The 13,423-nt window shown below is 43.4% G+C and overlaps 1 protein-coding gene across 1 annotated transcript in view; it reads right to left on the bottom strand.

Annotated features, from left to right (window-relative positions):
* Positions 1 to 5,604, bottom strand: part of C8B (complement C8 beta chain) — a 42,833-nt gene extending 37,229 nt beyond the window's left edge. Inside the window, exon 1 of the mRNA XM_030913817.1 lies at positions 5,407 to 5,604. Coding sequence (XP_030769677.1) covers positions 5,407 to 5,498 — 92 coding nt within the window. The 5' untranslated portion in view covers positions 5,499 to 5,604. The remainder of the gene's footprint in view (positions 1 to 5,406) is intronic.
* Positions 5,605 to 13,423: the final 7,819 nt, after the last annotated feature.

Genomic DNA, 13,423 nt, shown 5'->3' with positions numbered 1-13,423 from the left:
AAAAGAGAAACATGTCTCACGTCCTAGCTCTATGGGACTTTATCCAGAGGGCAAGGATTTCCAGCATGCAGGCCGCATGGCTGGAGCTGTGCAGGTCCAGTGGGAGTCAGGAGAGCCTGGTGGTAGGGAAACAAGGAGGAGGCTGGCAGCAGCAGTCCCATCGAGTGGTATAAGCCTGAATCATGGCAATGGTTGGGGAGAGAGGATGGGGAGAACCAAAGTATGAGATATTTCTCATGTGGAATGGATGGAAAGTGATGGATAATTGGATGGTGGAGGTAGGGTGTTAAAGGAAGGCCTTTTAAATGGATGCTGGTTTCCCATTTGAGTGTGTGGGTGGTGGGAAACACAGCAGAAGATAAATCTTAATGGGGAAGACGTGAGTTTCGGGTGGGGCATACTGAGTTCCAGGTGCCATGAAACACCTATAGAGACTCATTTAGTAAATAGTTCCTATATGGGCTTGGATCTCAGGATGAGAGATTTGTGCTAGGTACAGATCTGATCATGAAAAGCTATGGAAGAGGAAGAGATGGTTCTTGAGAGAAGTGAGCAAGGGATAGTCATTCTTGGAAACCTCAGCACCACCAGCAGAGAGAAGGCAATTCTTTTTGTTCATTTCCTGGAGCACACTGGGTTATGAGTTAATGAATGAGGATGCTAATTAACTTGCCTGGGCCTTCAGTTTCTTCCTCTATCATATGAAGAGTGTATGATGATTCTTATTTTTTCTTACAAATGAAAGAGTGCATTACACTGTAAGATTCTTTGTAATTTGTGTTCCTTTCCAAGGCACAAAAGGAGATGGGAAGACAAAAGGAATAGAGGTTTTGTTGAGCACCTATGACAGACATGTTAAGGCTGTGCTCAATGGCCCAGCTTCACCCATGCTACCTCCTTCTATTTTCACAGCAATGCTGGAAGGCAGCTGTGGAGCACTGCCGCCTGGGCAGATGAGGGAAGTGGCCCAGAGAGACAGTGACACGTCCACCGTCATGCAGCTGGTATGCAGTGGTGTTAGGATCTGAGCCAAGGTCTGTTAATCTCTAGAGTATATATGGGCTTTTTCCGTTGCCCCATGCTGCCTGGAAGGAAACAGGGCCAGCATTGACTCCACCAATCTCTTCCAACCTCTATGTAAGGCCTCTTTCATTCCCATATCCAGGATTGAGTCATTAGGGAGAAGAGCATCACATAGTTTTCACCGTCTCATATACACAGGATGTCACTCCCGACAAGGTTATTAACAATACGTTCTCACTTGGCAAAAGTCCTAAAAAGAGGATAATATTAACTACAGTGAAATCCGTGTCCATGACCGCCCCAGAGACCAGCAAAAATCAATTGCCTAGTAAAGTTGGATCTTTAATGAAAGGTCAAAGACTACTGGAAACCACAGGTGGATACTTTAAAATGGTTACTTGAGGCAGGATGCTGCACACCAGTGGGGGGCTTCAGAATGTGTTCTTATTTACTAATTTGACCAGGTTTGACAAACCAATATTGTCTGTGATTTAGCTTCTCCTAAGTATGTATTTGACAGCTCTGCAGGGTACCCTCTTCTTATTTCAACTACAAAACAGTTACATTGTGTTTTTAGCAACCGAGACAACTCCAGAGCCACAGTTGAGACTGAGCGAATAAGTAATGTAACACTAGCTATTAAGAGTCACAATTATTTTCCTCTCTGAGATTTGAAAGCCTATTAATGGGCAAGATGATCACTTACAGAAAGAGCTTGGTAAAAAGTAGTTATATCCACCACATCTCTCATTTTTGCACCCAATTTTCATTATGGAAGGTGACAATATAATGAAGTAATCAGCTGAATAAATAGTATGTTTGTAAATTACATCGGATGAAATGTGTGCGGTTTATTAGTACTACAAAATGCAAATCTGAAAGAAAGGCTAGCATTAAATCGCATCTTTAATTCCTGGGAGTAATGAGGAGCCACATAAATTCTAGGCTCCATCAGGGCCTCTGTGTGTGGGAACAACACAAGCCTTTCACCCCTACGAATTTCTATAGAAACAAACCTGATGGACATTTTGACCTACTGACTAAACTTCTGTCGTTAAAAATCCTCTGTATGCTTTTAACACTGAAAAATTAAACAGGCCGAGAAAAGATGCTTTTAACATTGAAAAATTAAACAGGCCGAGAGAAGTACAAGAAGTAATATAATAAACACCCATGTACTCACATCCAGATTGGCAAGTGTTCATACTTTGGTACACTTGCTTCAAGTCTTTTTTTTAATTTTTAATTTTGACATCTGCATTTTACAGCAGTCTCAATTTTGCTCCCCCCACCTTACCCCTAGAGGAGCTATTGCCATGAATTTGGTGTGTTTCCTTCTAGTCTCTTTTAAATAATTTGACATCTATAGACTATCTATAGTATTGCTTGTGTGTGCTTTATTCATACTTACACATATGATTCTACAACTTGCTTTTGTTAATCGACATTGCATTTCTGAAGCCTATCCATGTTGATTCATAAAGAGATCTAGTTCATTTCTTTTTTCTGGATGTTCTATTATATGAAACGCATTGCATTTATTTCATTCCTTTTCCTTTTGAGGAACATTTATATTTTCCCAATGTTTTGCGATTGCAAATAGAGCTACAGTAAACACCCTTGGTCAGGTCCTTGAACATGGGCCCCCTCTACTTAAGGACTGGCAAGGGGTGACTTTCCTGGGGATGCAGAAAATGCTGTAGCCAGCATTAGGACACATTTCACCGGGCCCAGGTCTCCCACTCTCTTCCTAACAGGCGTCTCTGATCAAAATAAAGATGGATCCATCCAGTACAGCAGGATTGGGTCAGCAGTAAATTGCAAGCCATCAACTTATATAGATGGGGTGCGTCAATATATTTTGGCTTTCGGTAGAAATGCCCTGACACAACAACTTTCTTGTCACACACAATTTGTTAAGCAGCTGCATCCCCTTTGCAAACAGCATCCTTTTTCTTTGCTAGAAGGGGCAGCTTCTGGGTGGCAGGTTTTCAATTTCTCTTCTCTCTGTTGTTTGCTGTGGTAGACATGAAATTTAAAGCAACATCTCAAGGCAACAAATGTGTGGCCCAGAGATGGAGAAATGGCACGGGAGGCCAGCAAGTCAGATACACAATGTGGGGGTTGGAGGATGGGTTGGGGCGGGGAGGGGACAATGCATTAGTGAGAAGCAGAAGGATGCAGAGAGAGTGCAGGGATTTTGAGACCTGAACAAAACTGGATTTGAATCCATAGTCAGCTATTTGTTAAGTGGGTAGCCTTGGGACACTTATGTTTTCTGTTTCCCTCTCTGTGAAATGGTAAACAGTAGCACTTACCTGGAATAGCTGTGAGGATTATAGCTAATGTTTCCAAGTGGCTGGTACAGAGTGGCAATATATAAATGATAGGTCTTATGACACAGTGAATATGATTTCATTATCTGACTTGATTACAAGAGTAAGTAAAAGCAAAAAACCTCTTGGCCAATACGAAGGTGGTCTCAGCATTTTCTGTCCCAGAACCAAAGACTATTCTTTTATTTCATGGATGGAATTCCAATACCTGCCGTGTTCAAGACTGCCTCATGGGAATTATGAGTGGATGTCAGAACTACACCTGGATTCAGGTAAGGGTTTGAGACTCACCACACATGCATGAATCTTTTCTTGTCACTGAGGATCAGTTTGTTCTCCTACATAGCAAGAAGGAGAGATTACAGCCACCTCATGACATTGTGGTGATGATTAAATACAATTTCTCAGGCTGCACCCTAATCAACCATTTGCCCCTCCACTCCCTACCTCAGAGTGAACTTCCTAATATGTAAATTTGATCGTGTTACTCCTTTGCTTCAACCCTTCAATGTCCTCCCATTGCATTGCGGCGAGGATACGGTTCACGCTCCTTAGCTGGTACTCCTGCATCCCCTAACTCTGCCCATGACCTGATGCCTGCTCACTCCTACTCTATCTCATCCCTCTCAACTCCCTGCTGGGACCTGTGCTCAAGGCCCACTGTAGTGTCTGGAAGCTTCAGGAGCAAGCGAGCTCTCTCACACTCATGCACAGTTGCCTGTGCTGCTCCCTCTACCTGGCACACCTTTCAATCCCTTAGCCATTCGGCAAACACCCACTCACCTGTAGAGATTCAGTCCTAGCACTCTCTCTTCTCGAAGCCTTTCCAGGCTCCATGCCCCACAGAGCTGATCATTCCCTCCTTGTTTGCTGGCTGCCCCTGTGGCATCTCTTGCAATGGTACACACAGCATGTGCTCACATGTCGGCATTCTTTGTGAGAACATAGAGTCATCTCTGTATCCTCAGAGCCCAACAGAAATCTCCCCCCAGGGGCACAGTGCTATAGATAGGTTTGCTACAGTTCCCTTAAGTCCTCCATTCCGGAGACATTTTCTTGGGTCTTGAATGCTTCTCTGTGTACACACAGTACAAACAAGGAAGGTTTTGGCAGCTTAGTTATTCTCTGGGCTAAATGGAGATTCTTGGTCATCCTAATAGCTGTTACTTATTGAGTGGCCAATGGATAGTGAATGAATGCTCATCATGCTGTGGTTCCTAATGGCAACTCAACAGAACTGAGACCAGAGGCTGTGTCCCATGGGTAGGAGGTACTCCTCACACAAAGTGAAAGGTTTATTCAGATCTCATTTTTGGACTAAGTAAAAGGAATGGAATTACAGTCCCTCTTCCCACAGGAGTGTTTACATGGAGGCCAGGGACACGTGCATGCTTCAACATCTCATGGTAGGGTTTCTCATGCACATGGAGCGTCCCCAGATTGCTACGTCACTGGCTCTTCTATCACTGGAGCCCAAGTTTGAGCTCCCACTAAGACATTTTCTTTAGCTTGTTTTGCACCCTATTAATGGAGACTAACAATAATGAAACAAATCAGTTAGCATTTAACTGCTGGGAACATTGTGGGGGGTGGGGGGCGAGAGAGAGTGTGTGTGTAAGAGGAGGGTGGGAAAGAACCTGAGAATCTGAAGATTTGAGGTCGATGAGTAGGTAGAGTGGGTCAATCTCATTTATTAAAATCATCTCATGAATTGGCTCTTTTTTCCTCTGTACGTAACAAACTTTTTTTTCATAAAGAATCACATGGAGGCTTTGTTCAGAATACAGAACAAATATCCTATTCTTCTCAGCATGACAAAATACATTTAAACATGCCAGTTTCTTACAGGAACTTTTGTTGAAATCAGCCGCTTGGTTCCACAATAATTTGAAGAGAGTTGATGATAGTATGTTAACAGATGCATGCAAATTGCCTCAAGAGACCTTCCTCATTCAATAGACATGCAACAAAAAGATGGTCAGCATCATGTGGCTGCACCTTCCCTGTCATATTATTGATCAGCGAATTATTGGTAACTGTCACGTACCTGGAGGCAGGCAAACTGAGACAGCCTAGGGCAGCACAGAGAAGAAATAGCTCCACCAGCGCCCTCCACGCCGATGTCCTGGAATTCTTCATTTTCCCAATGTGACAGGAGATGCCACAGAGGCTGCTAGACCCATGACAAGTCTGTGCTGTGAGTGCACTGTCAGCTTCTGTCCCCAAGAGCAAATAGCTCTGCAAAGTAAACAGAAAGCCACTTGTGACTGGAAACTCAGACTTTGCACAGACCAAAAACTTACCTGTCACTCTGGAAACCAACCAGAATAATGAAAAATCTGTAGCAGCATGGTGTTTATTCCTTTATAACTTTGGGGTAAGCTGCTAAGCGGACAGGCTATTAGTGAGGCTGCAAGGACTGTGGGCTCTAGGTCCAGACAGCCTGCGTTCAAGTACATTCTCTGTCACTGACCGGATTGGTGCAAAAGTAATTGCGGTTTTTGTCATTGCTTTAAATGGCAAAAGCCACAATTACTTTTGCACCAACCTAATAGCTTTGGACTATGGGCAAGTTGCTTTACTTCTGTGCCTCATTTTCCTTATTGCAAAGTGGTGAGAATTAAACAAATTAATATAAGGAAATGATTAGAACAGGCCTCTGTTGGGTGCTCAGATATGTAAGCTATTGTTACTTAGTAGAATTCAGGCTTTGGAGTCAGACAGGCCAAGGTTTGAATTCCATGTTTGCCCCTTTCCAGTTCCGTGATTTTGAGCAAGTCAGTAAGAGGCTGTAGGGCTCTAGAGCTCATGTGCCTGAGTTCAAATAGCTTCTGTGTGATTCACCAGCTGTGTGGCCAGAGAAAATTACTAACCTTTTCTGGGCCTAAGTTCCTTCATCTATAAAACAGTGATAGTAATAGTTCCAACCTTACTGGGTTGTTGTGAAGATTAAATAAATCTAAGTATTCAAAACATGTTGAGCATTGCCTGGCACATTCTATGTGCTCTCTCTATTAGTGAATTGATACTTTTATTGACTGTCTCTGATTCTATTTCCTCATATGTAAAATTAGGAGGACTATGCCGACTTACCACTCACAGTTGGGAGAGTCAGACCAAATACCAAACGTGTAAATGTTGAATACATAGGCATTATAGAAATAACTACATGATATTTTGGGAGGCTGCGGCAGGTGGATCACGAGGTTAGGAGATCGAGACCATACTGGCTAACATGGTGAAATCCTGTCTCTACTAAAAATGCAAAAAAAATTAGCTGGGTGTGGTGGTGGGCGCCTGTAGCCCTAGCTACTCGGGAGGCTGAGGCAGGAGAATGGCGTGAACCAGGGAGGTGGAGCTTGCAGTGAGCCGAGATCGTGTCACTTCACTCCAGCCTGGGCGACAGAGTGAGACAGCATCTCAAAAAAAAAAAAAAAGAAAAAAAAAAAGAAAGAAAAAAGAAATAACTACATGAAAACAATTATCTAAATATATATGTGTTGTTGTTATTGCTTGTATCCCAAAAGATGCAAATGACTGAGATTCTCCAACCTACCTTCCTGAAAACCAACCCTGACTCCCCAGAATCAACATATTAAAGTCCAAACTGCACCAACCTGGCATTTACAAAACCAACCTGCAACACATAAAGGGCTGAGTCCATGTGTTGGATGGCGGTCCTGTTGCTTTTGCTATTGCAATGTGGGTGAGGAACCTCACATAGGAGAGGCAGCTTGCAAGGTATGAGGGTGGGCTAGTAGAAAGAACACAGACTGGATTTGTTTTCCTTAAACACAGTTACAGAGTTCCTCTAAGACTCTGTTTTCTCATCTGTGAAATGGGGATAATAATTCATTACTGCCTACTTGATAAGTTTGTTTTGGGTTTGAATGTACAAAATGGTAAGCCTCCCCCTCCTGCCATCCCTGCAGAGTAGCTGGGTTGGGGTTGGAGAATCAAATAAGGAAGTATAGTGAGGGGATGGATGGGAAAGCCACAGAAGATGGTAGTCTTCTCACATTGTGTCCAAAACACAGAACACAAGTTCTGTGCTAGATCACCCAGAGTGCATTCCAGTTGTCGTAAGCCTAAGTACAAGGCAACATGTCACCGTTGTCCCAAAGGATGCAACTGACCTGAACTTTGACACAATTGATTGTGGTGGTTAATCATTTGTAAACAAGCAGAAAATTGTGTTTCAAGAAAGATCCATGTCCTGTCTCCTATCTGCCTGCCTTTAAGAGAAACCAAACCCTTAGAAGACAGGGCTCCCCTTCGACCTTTGCCCTCCTCAACCTGAGGTACTCACGGAGGAGCCTGCAGGCTTAGAGAGGACAGTTACATGAGTGAATCCTGAGCTCTCTCACCTCCAGGATTTTTGCATGCCGTTCCCTCTGTCCAGAGTATGTGCCACTTAGCTAAATACGACTCATTATTCAAATTTTATATTAATGTCATTTGTTCAAGAAAGCCTTCCCGATAGATTCTCCTGGGCTTTTTCCCGCTCCAGGCTCTCCTGTCTCCTGGAGTTCCAACCTCATTGCGCCCCCTGGTGGTTTCTCAGTGCAGCTCACCTGAGATCCTGCCTGGAGGACGGCAGCGTCAGGCTGTAGTGAAAATAATACACATATTTTTCAGGGACGGTTCTTAGCAATTTAACGGTTTCCCCATACATCATCTTATTTGATTTTGACAATAAGCCAAGAAACTTAGTGTAATCTTCCAAGCCTCTGAGATGGGGTTTCACAGCTGTCTCCACAGCTGGTTAGTAGGAAATCTGTGGCTAGACACACTTTTTTTTTTTTTTCCTGACTCCTAAACGCTCCTTTTTCTAATTCTGAAGCTTCCCCTTGCCCTTAGGATGTGCCAGCACTGCTTTAAGTCTACTACAGTTATCACACCACACCACACTTCTGGTCTAGCTGCTCTTACTCAGGGCTATAGATCTCATCTCTGACCATGGGAGAGCCTTGAAACTGATCATATGTCTCTAGGCCTTTAAACTATATGTAGCAATTTGTAACTCTAGGTCTACGGATCCACTAACAGTTTGTTGTTTTTCCAACTTTTGTTAACTGATTTTCCAGCCTCCACCCAGTTCCACAGTCAATGCCACTTTTCATGTTTCTGCTATGGCAGCACTCTACTCCTCGTACCTATTTTTGTATTAGCTTTTGCTGCATAACAAATAATCCCAAAATTGTAGATTAAAATAATCATCACTTATCAGCTCACAATTCCTTGGGTCATCAAATAGGCCTAGACTAAGACGGGTGCCGGCCTTGCCTTGGTTCAAGCAACTGGTAGGTCAGCAGGAGCCTGCTTGGTCCAGGATGGCCTTACTCACCTGCCTGATGATTCATTCTGCCTGTCAGTTAGTGTTGGCTGTTGGCTGAAGTGATGAAGTACATGGGCCACATGACTCCAAATAGACTAACTCAGGCTTGATCTCAGGGTGATCTAACGGTTTCAAAAAGCAGCAAGAAAAGACAAGCCCCAATGCACAAGTGCTTTCCAAACCTCTGCTTGCCTGAGGTTTCTTACTGTCTTCTTGGCTGAAGCAATGGCCAAGCCCATATTCAAGAGCTGGAGACAGAGCTTATACTGGTTGATGGGAGGAACAGCAGAGTCACTTTGCAAAGGGGCATGCCTACGATTTTGGAAGGAATTCGTGGACATTCGGCAATTTATCACAAACATGTGACACTTCCGGTCTGAACCACTTAAGAGCCAGTGTGCCCTCTCCATTTCTGTCTTCTGTCCTGTAGATTTGGAAGCATGTGTTGACAGAACACTGTCTTACAGTGAAGGAAGCCTAAACCCCTGAGTCACTGGATGGAGGAGAGCCGTTGCTGACCCATAAAGGACTTCATGTGAGTTAGAATTCAATTTTTGTTGTGCTGTGTCATTGGCATTTGGTGGTTTATATGCTGCTGCAACAATACCTACCCCATTCTGACCAATATACTTTTAGCACACTCTTACATTGCATTAAAAATTTGATGTGTGTATACATTTTTCTGGGGGAAAAATCCATAACTTTCCCGAGATTCTCAAAAGGACTTAAGATTTAAAAGAAGTAAAACAAAACAAAACATTTCTTTGAGAGATATAACTTTTTCAGCCAACGTACTGATCTGTCTCCCTTTGAAGATCATGTGACATAGTGTGAAGTATTTGAGGCGTCAGAAAGACTGAGGTATCTCATTTCTCCCGTGAGTTAGTTTACATCCTGGACAAACCCCTTAAGCCCTCTAAGCAGTAGTTTACTGAGTTTAAAATGCAGGTTTGTTGATAAAACACTTCAACAGTCATTTGTTGAGCACCTGCTAGATGCCAGGTGCAATGCTAGGTGACTGGGTATCAAGATGAGTATGCAATGGACCTTCCCTATGAAAGCTCACAGCTTGGTGAGACAGGCAGGCACAGCAATACATCACAGCAGTACAGTGTGACGATGAGAGAGTTTGCACAGCATAGCTTGTGCATCAGCCAAGTATGTGTGGGGCCATTGGAAAAGCATTCTCAGGAATGAAGTGACACTTAAGAGTTAAAGAGAAGTTAGCAAATCAAAGGGAGGGCATGTGGCATTACAGAGAGAGGGGTCATCAAAGTTATGATCCAAAGGTGAGGAAGCTCACTGGGTTTGCGGAAACCATATGCCATTCAGTGTTGCTGTAGCTACAGAGTTCAGCATGAGCAATGGAAAGAAATGAAACAGGAGAGGCAGGCAGAAGCCATATCAGGTAGGGCCTGATGAGCATGCTAATGACATGGATTTTATCCAAACTGCGAGAGAAGCTATTGAAGGGTGTTAGGAGGGGAAGAAGGGGGACTGCTTTCTTTGAGAGATTACTGTTGCTACAGTGTAGAGAATGGATTAGAGGGAGGCAAATTGGAGCCAAGAGACCTGTTAGGAGGCTGTCCTAAGGGTCCACTGAGAAATGATGCAGGCCTGAAGTAAGGCAGTGGTAGCAGAAGAGAGAGTAGAGATGGAGAGGAAGGCATAAACTTAATACCTGTCTTATATTATTGAAGGAAGAAAATAACACACTCTCAGTTAACAGCGAAGGGCTTTGTACACTACACAGCTCTGTGCAAAGCTGGAATTATGATGACCGAAGTTATGGTTCTCTACTAAGGAAGGTATATTAAGTCCCCGGGGTTGAGCCTGGCAGCTGTTCAGGGTGACACTACCCTACACAGCACGCATTTCCCCCTTCATCACCCACAGCCCCATGGATTACAGCATGGGCTTGTCCACCTTCAGGTGAGCTCCTTGTCTTCCAGGCTTACCTTCCCTGGATCCTGGAGGACAGAATCTATCTCCCTCCTATTGTTCTAGAGCCTTAATCAGTGTCTGGGAAATGCTGACGTCTACTGTTTCCACTGTAGGTTTTTCCTTGCGGCCTGGGGAACCTGATTTTCAAAAGTCCTTAGCTGACTGCTGTGATAACTACATCACCGAAGGTGGTTATGCGTATTGGAATGCCTTATCCATTGCATGGGTATTATCACCACTGTGGTTCAAAATTTTCCCAGAAACAAGTGTGGGTGGGCTGAGTGGGCAACAAGGTTATTGGAGGGCTATCTGGGGAAAATAAAACCCTAATGAGAAAAAGAAGTGACTCTATTCCCTATTGGAAAAATAAGAAGGAAAAAATTAACAGATAGATAATGATAGCCAGCAAAATTATCCTCCTGTGGCAAAGAGAATTGCCAGGTACAGAGCCCAGATCCCCTTCCTCTGAAGCTACACTACATGCCCCAGCTTACCTTGCAATTATACTTAGCCCTGTGACTGCAGTCTGGTTAATGGAATATAGAGAGAAGTGGCATGTACTGTTTTATGTGACCCATGGTAAACCTCCAGTGTGTAATCCTACACTCTCTTTTTTCCTCATATGCCAGCTATATGTGGAGACCCCTGGTGATCTTGAAAGTTAGTGTTGAAGAAGGTAGAACCTCTGGCAGCCTGGGTTCCTGCATGACTGCTTGGAGCAGAATCTTCCCCACTTTCTGCTGATTAGACTATGCAAGAATAAGAAAGAAATTTCTGTTGTATTAGGCCACTGAGATGTCACTGTTTTTCTGTTATAGTGGCTAGCATTACCTAAACAAATACACTCCCCTTCCCCAAATCCTCATTCTCCGCCTCACAAAACTGGCAAGCATTCTCTAGAAAGGAGTCACAGGTTGAAAATCGCCTTCTAAGTGTTCGCTGTCTATGACATGGATGTGGTGGTGGCAGGAGGGCAGTGTCTATTTAGCAGAGGAGGCTAACTATCTATTCTAGGGTTTTGTTTGTTCTCTGTGTTGACAGATATGGAAATTCTGTGTCCTTTATTATGTGTATTTCTGTATATAAAGAAAGGATATCTATTTATCTGTAGACATGCACAGGTGCCCTGTTTCTTCTATTGTGCATGGTCTTACAAATTATTGGTATTTCTCTCTGGCTGTAAAAGAGGCTTAGATGTAGAATACTGTGTAAGCCATGTAGCTCAGGAACAGATAGTGGTCTGGTTTGATTGTGTCCCCATCCAAATCTCATCTTGAATTCCCATGTGTCATGGGAGAGACCCGGTGGGGGGTAATTGACTGATGGAAGCAGGTCTTTTCCATGCTGTACTTGTGATAGTAAATAAGTCTCGCAAGATCTGATGGTTTTAGCTCTCTTCTCTTGTCTGCCACCATGTGAGTTATGCCTTTCACGTTTCACCATGACTGTGAGGCCTCCCCAGCCACACGGAACTGTAAGTTCATTAAACCTCTTTATTTTGTAAATTGCCCAGTCTCAGGTATGTCTTTATCAGCAGCATGAAAACGGACTGATACAGATAGGATGTGTACTAAGAACTGTTGGTCAGCACTGACGGTGACCATGAGCACTGTATAACCAGTTGAAAACAGACTGATACAGATAGGATGTGTACTAAGAACTGTTGGTCAGCACTGACGGTGACCATGAGCACTGTATAACCAGGTGAGAACGGACTGATACAGATAGGATGTGTACTAAGAACTGTTGGTCAGCACTGACGGTGACCATGAGCACTGTATAACCAGGTGAGAACGGACTGATACAGATAGGATGTGTACTAAGAACTGTTGGTCAGCACTGACGGTGACAATGAGCACCGTATAACCAGGTGAAAACGAACTAATATAGGCAGGATGTGTACTAAGAACTGTTGATCAGCACTGACAGTGACAATGAGCAATGTATAACCAGGTGAATGCAAAAGGTCAACAGTGTGCTCCAAGGCGAGGCATTCAGCAGAGTGCTGAGAGGAGAGCTGACCTCGCAGATGTTGTCTCCATCATTTGGGATGTGCTCACCAAATACAAGTGAGCAGACTGAAGAGAGAGTTCTTTAGGTACAACTTGACTTGGTGCTAGTTATTTAGGGCCAGGTGTGGGCATGATATGTTTAATACTGGAGGTACAGTACATCATATGTTCTATTAAGTCCTTTTTTGGTTCCCAAAAATCTTTGAATATTTTTTTTTATCTTTGTCAGAATGCTAACTTTTATTTATTTATTTTTTAAATTTTATTTTATTATTATTATACTTTAAGTTCTAGGGTACATGTGCATAACGTACAGGTTTGTTACATATGTATACTTGTACCATGTTGGTGTGCTGCACCCATCAACTCGTCAGCACCCATCAACTCGTCATTTACATCAGGTAAAACCCCCAATGCAATCCCTTCCCCCACCCCCCTCTCCATGATAGGCCCCGGTGTGTGATGTTCCCCTTCCCGAGTCCAAGTGATCTCATTGTTCAGTTCCCACCTACGAGTGAGAACATGCGGTGTTTGGTTTTCTGTTCTTGTGATAGTTTGCTGAGAATGATGGTTTCCAGCTGCATCCATGTCCCTACAAAGGACACGAACTCATCCTTTTTTATGGCTGCGTAGTATTCTATGGTGTATATGTGCCACATTTTCTTAATCCAGTCTGTCACAGATGGACATTTGGGTTGATTCCAAATCTTTCCTATTGTGAATAGTGCCGCAATAAACATACGTGTGCATGTGTCTTTATAGCAGCATGA

The sequence above is a fragment of the Rhinopithecus roxellana genome, chromosome 12 (assembly GCF_007565055.1).
Source record: "Rhinopithecus roxellana isolate Shanxi Qingling chromosome 12, ASM756505v1, whole genome shotgun sequence".
Lineage (NCBI taxonomy): Eukaryota > Metazoa > Chordata > Mammalia > Primates > Cercopithecidae > Rhinopithecus > Rhinopithecus roxellana.
Note: the sequence above shows the minus strand (reverse complement) of the source record. Positions and strands in the feature narration are given on the sequence as shown.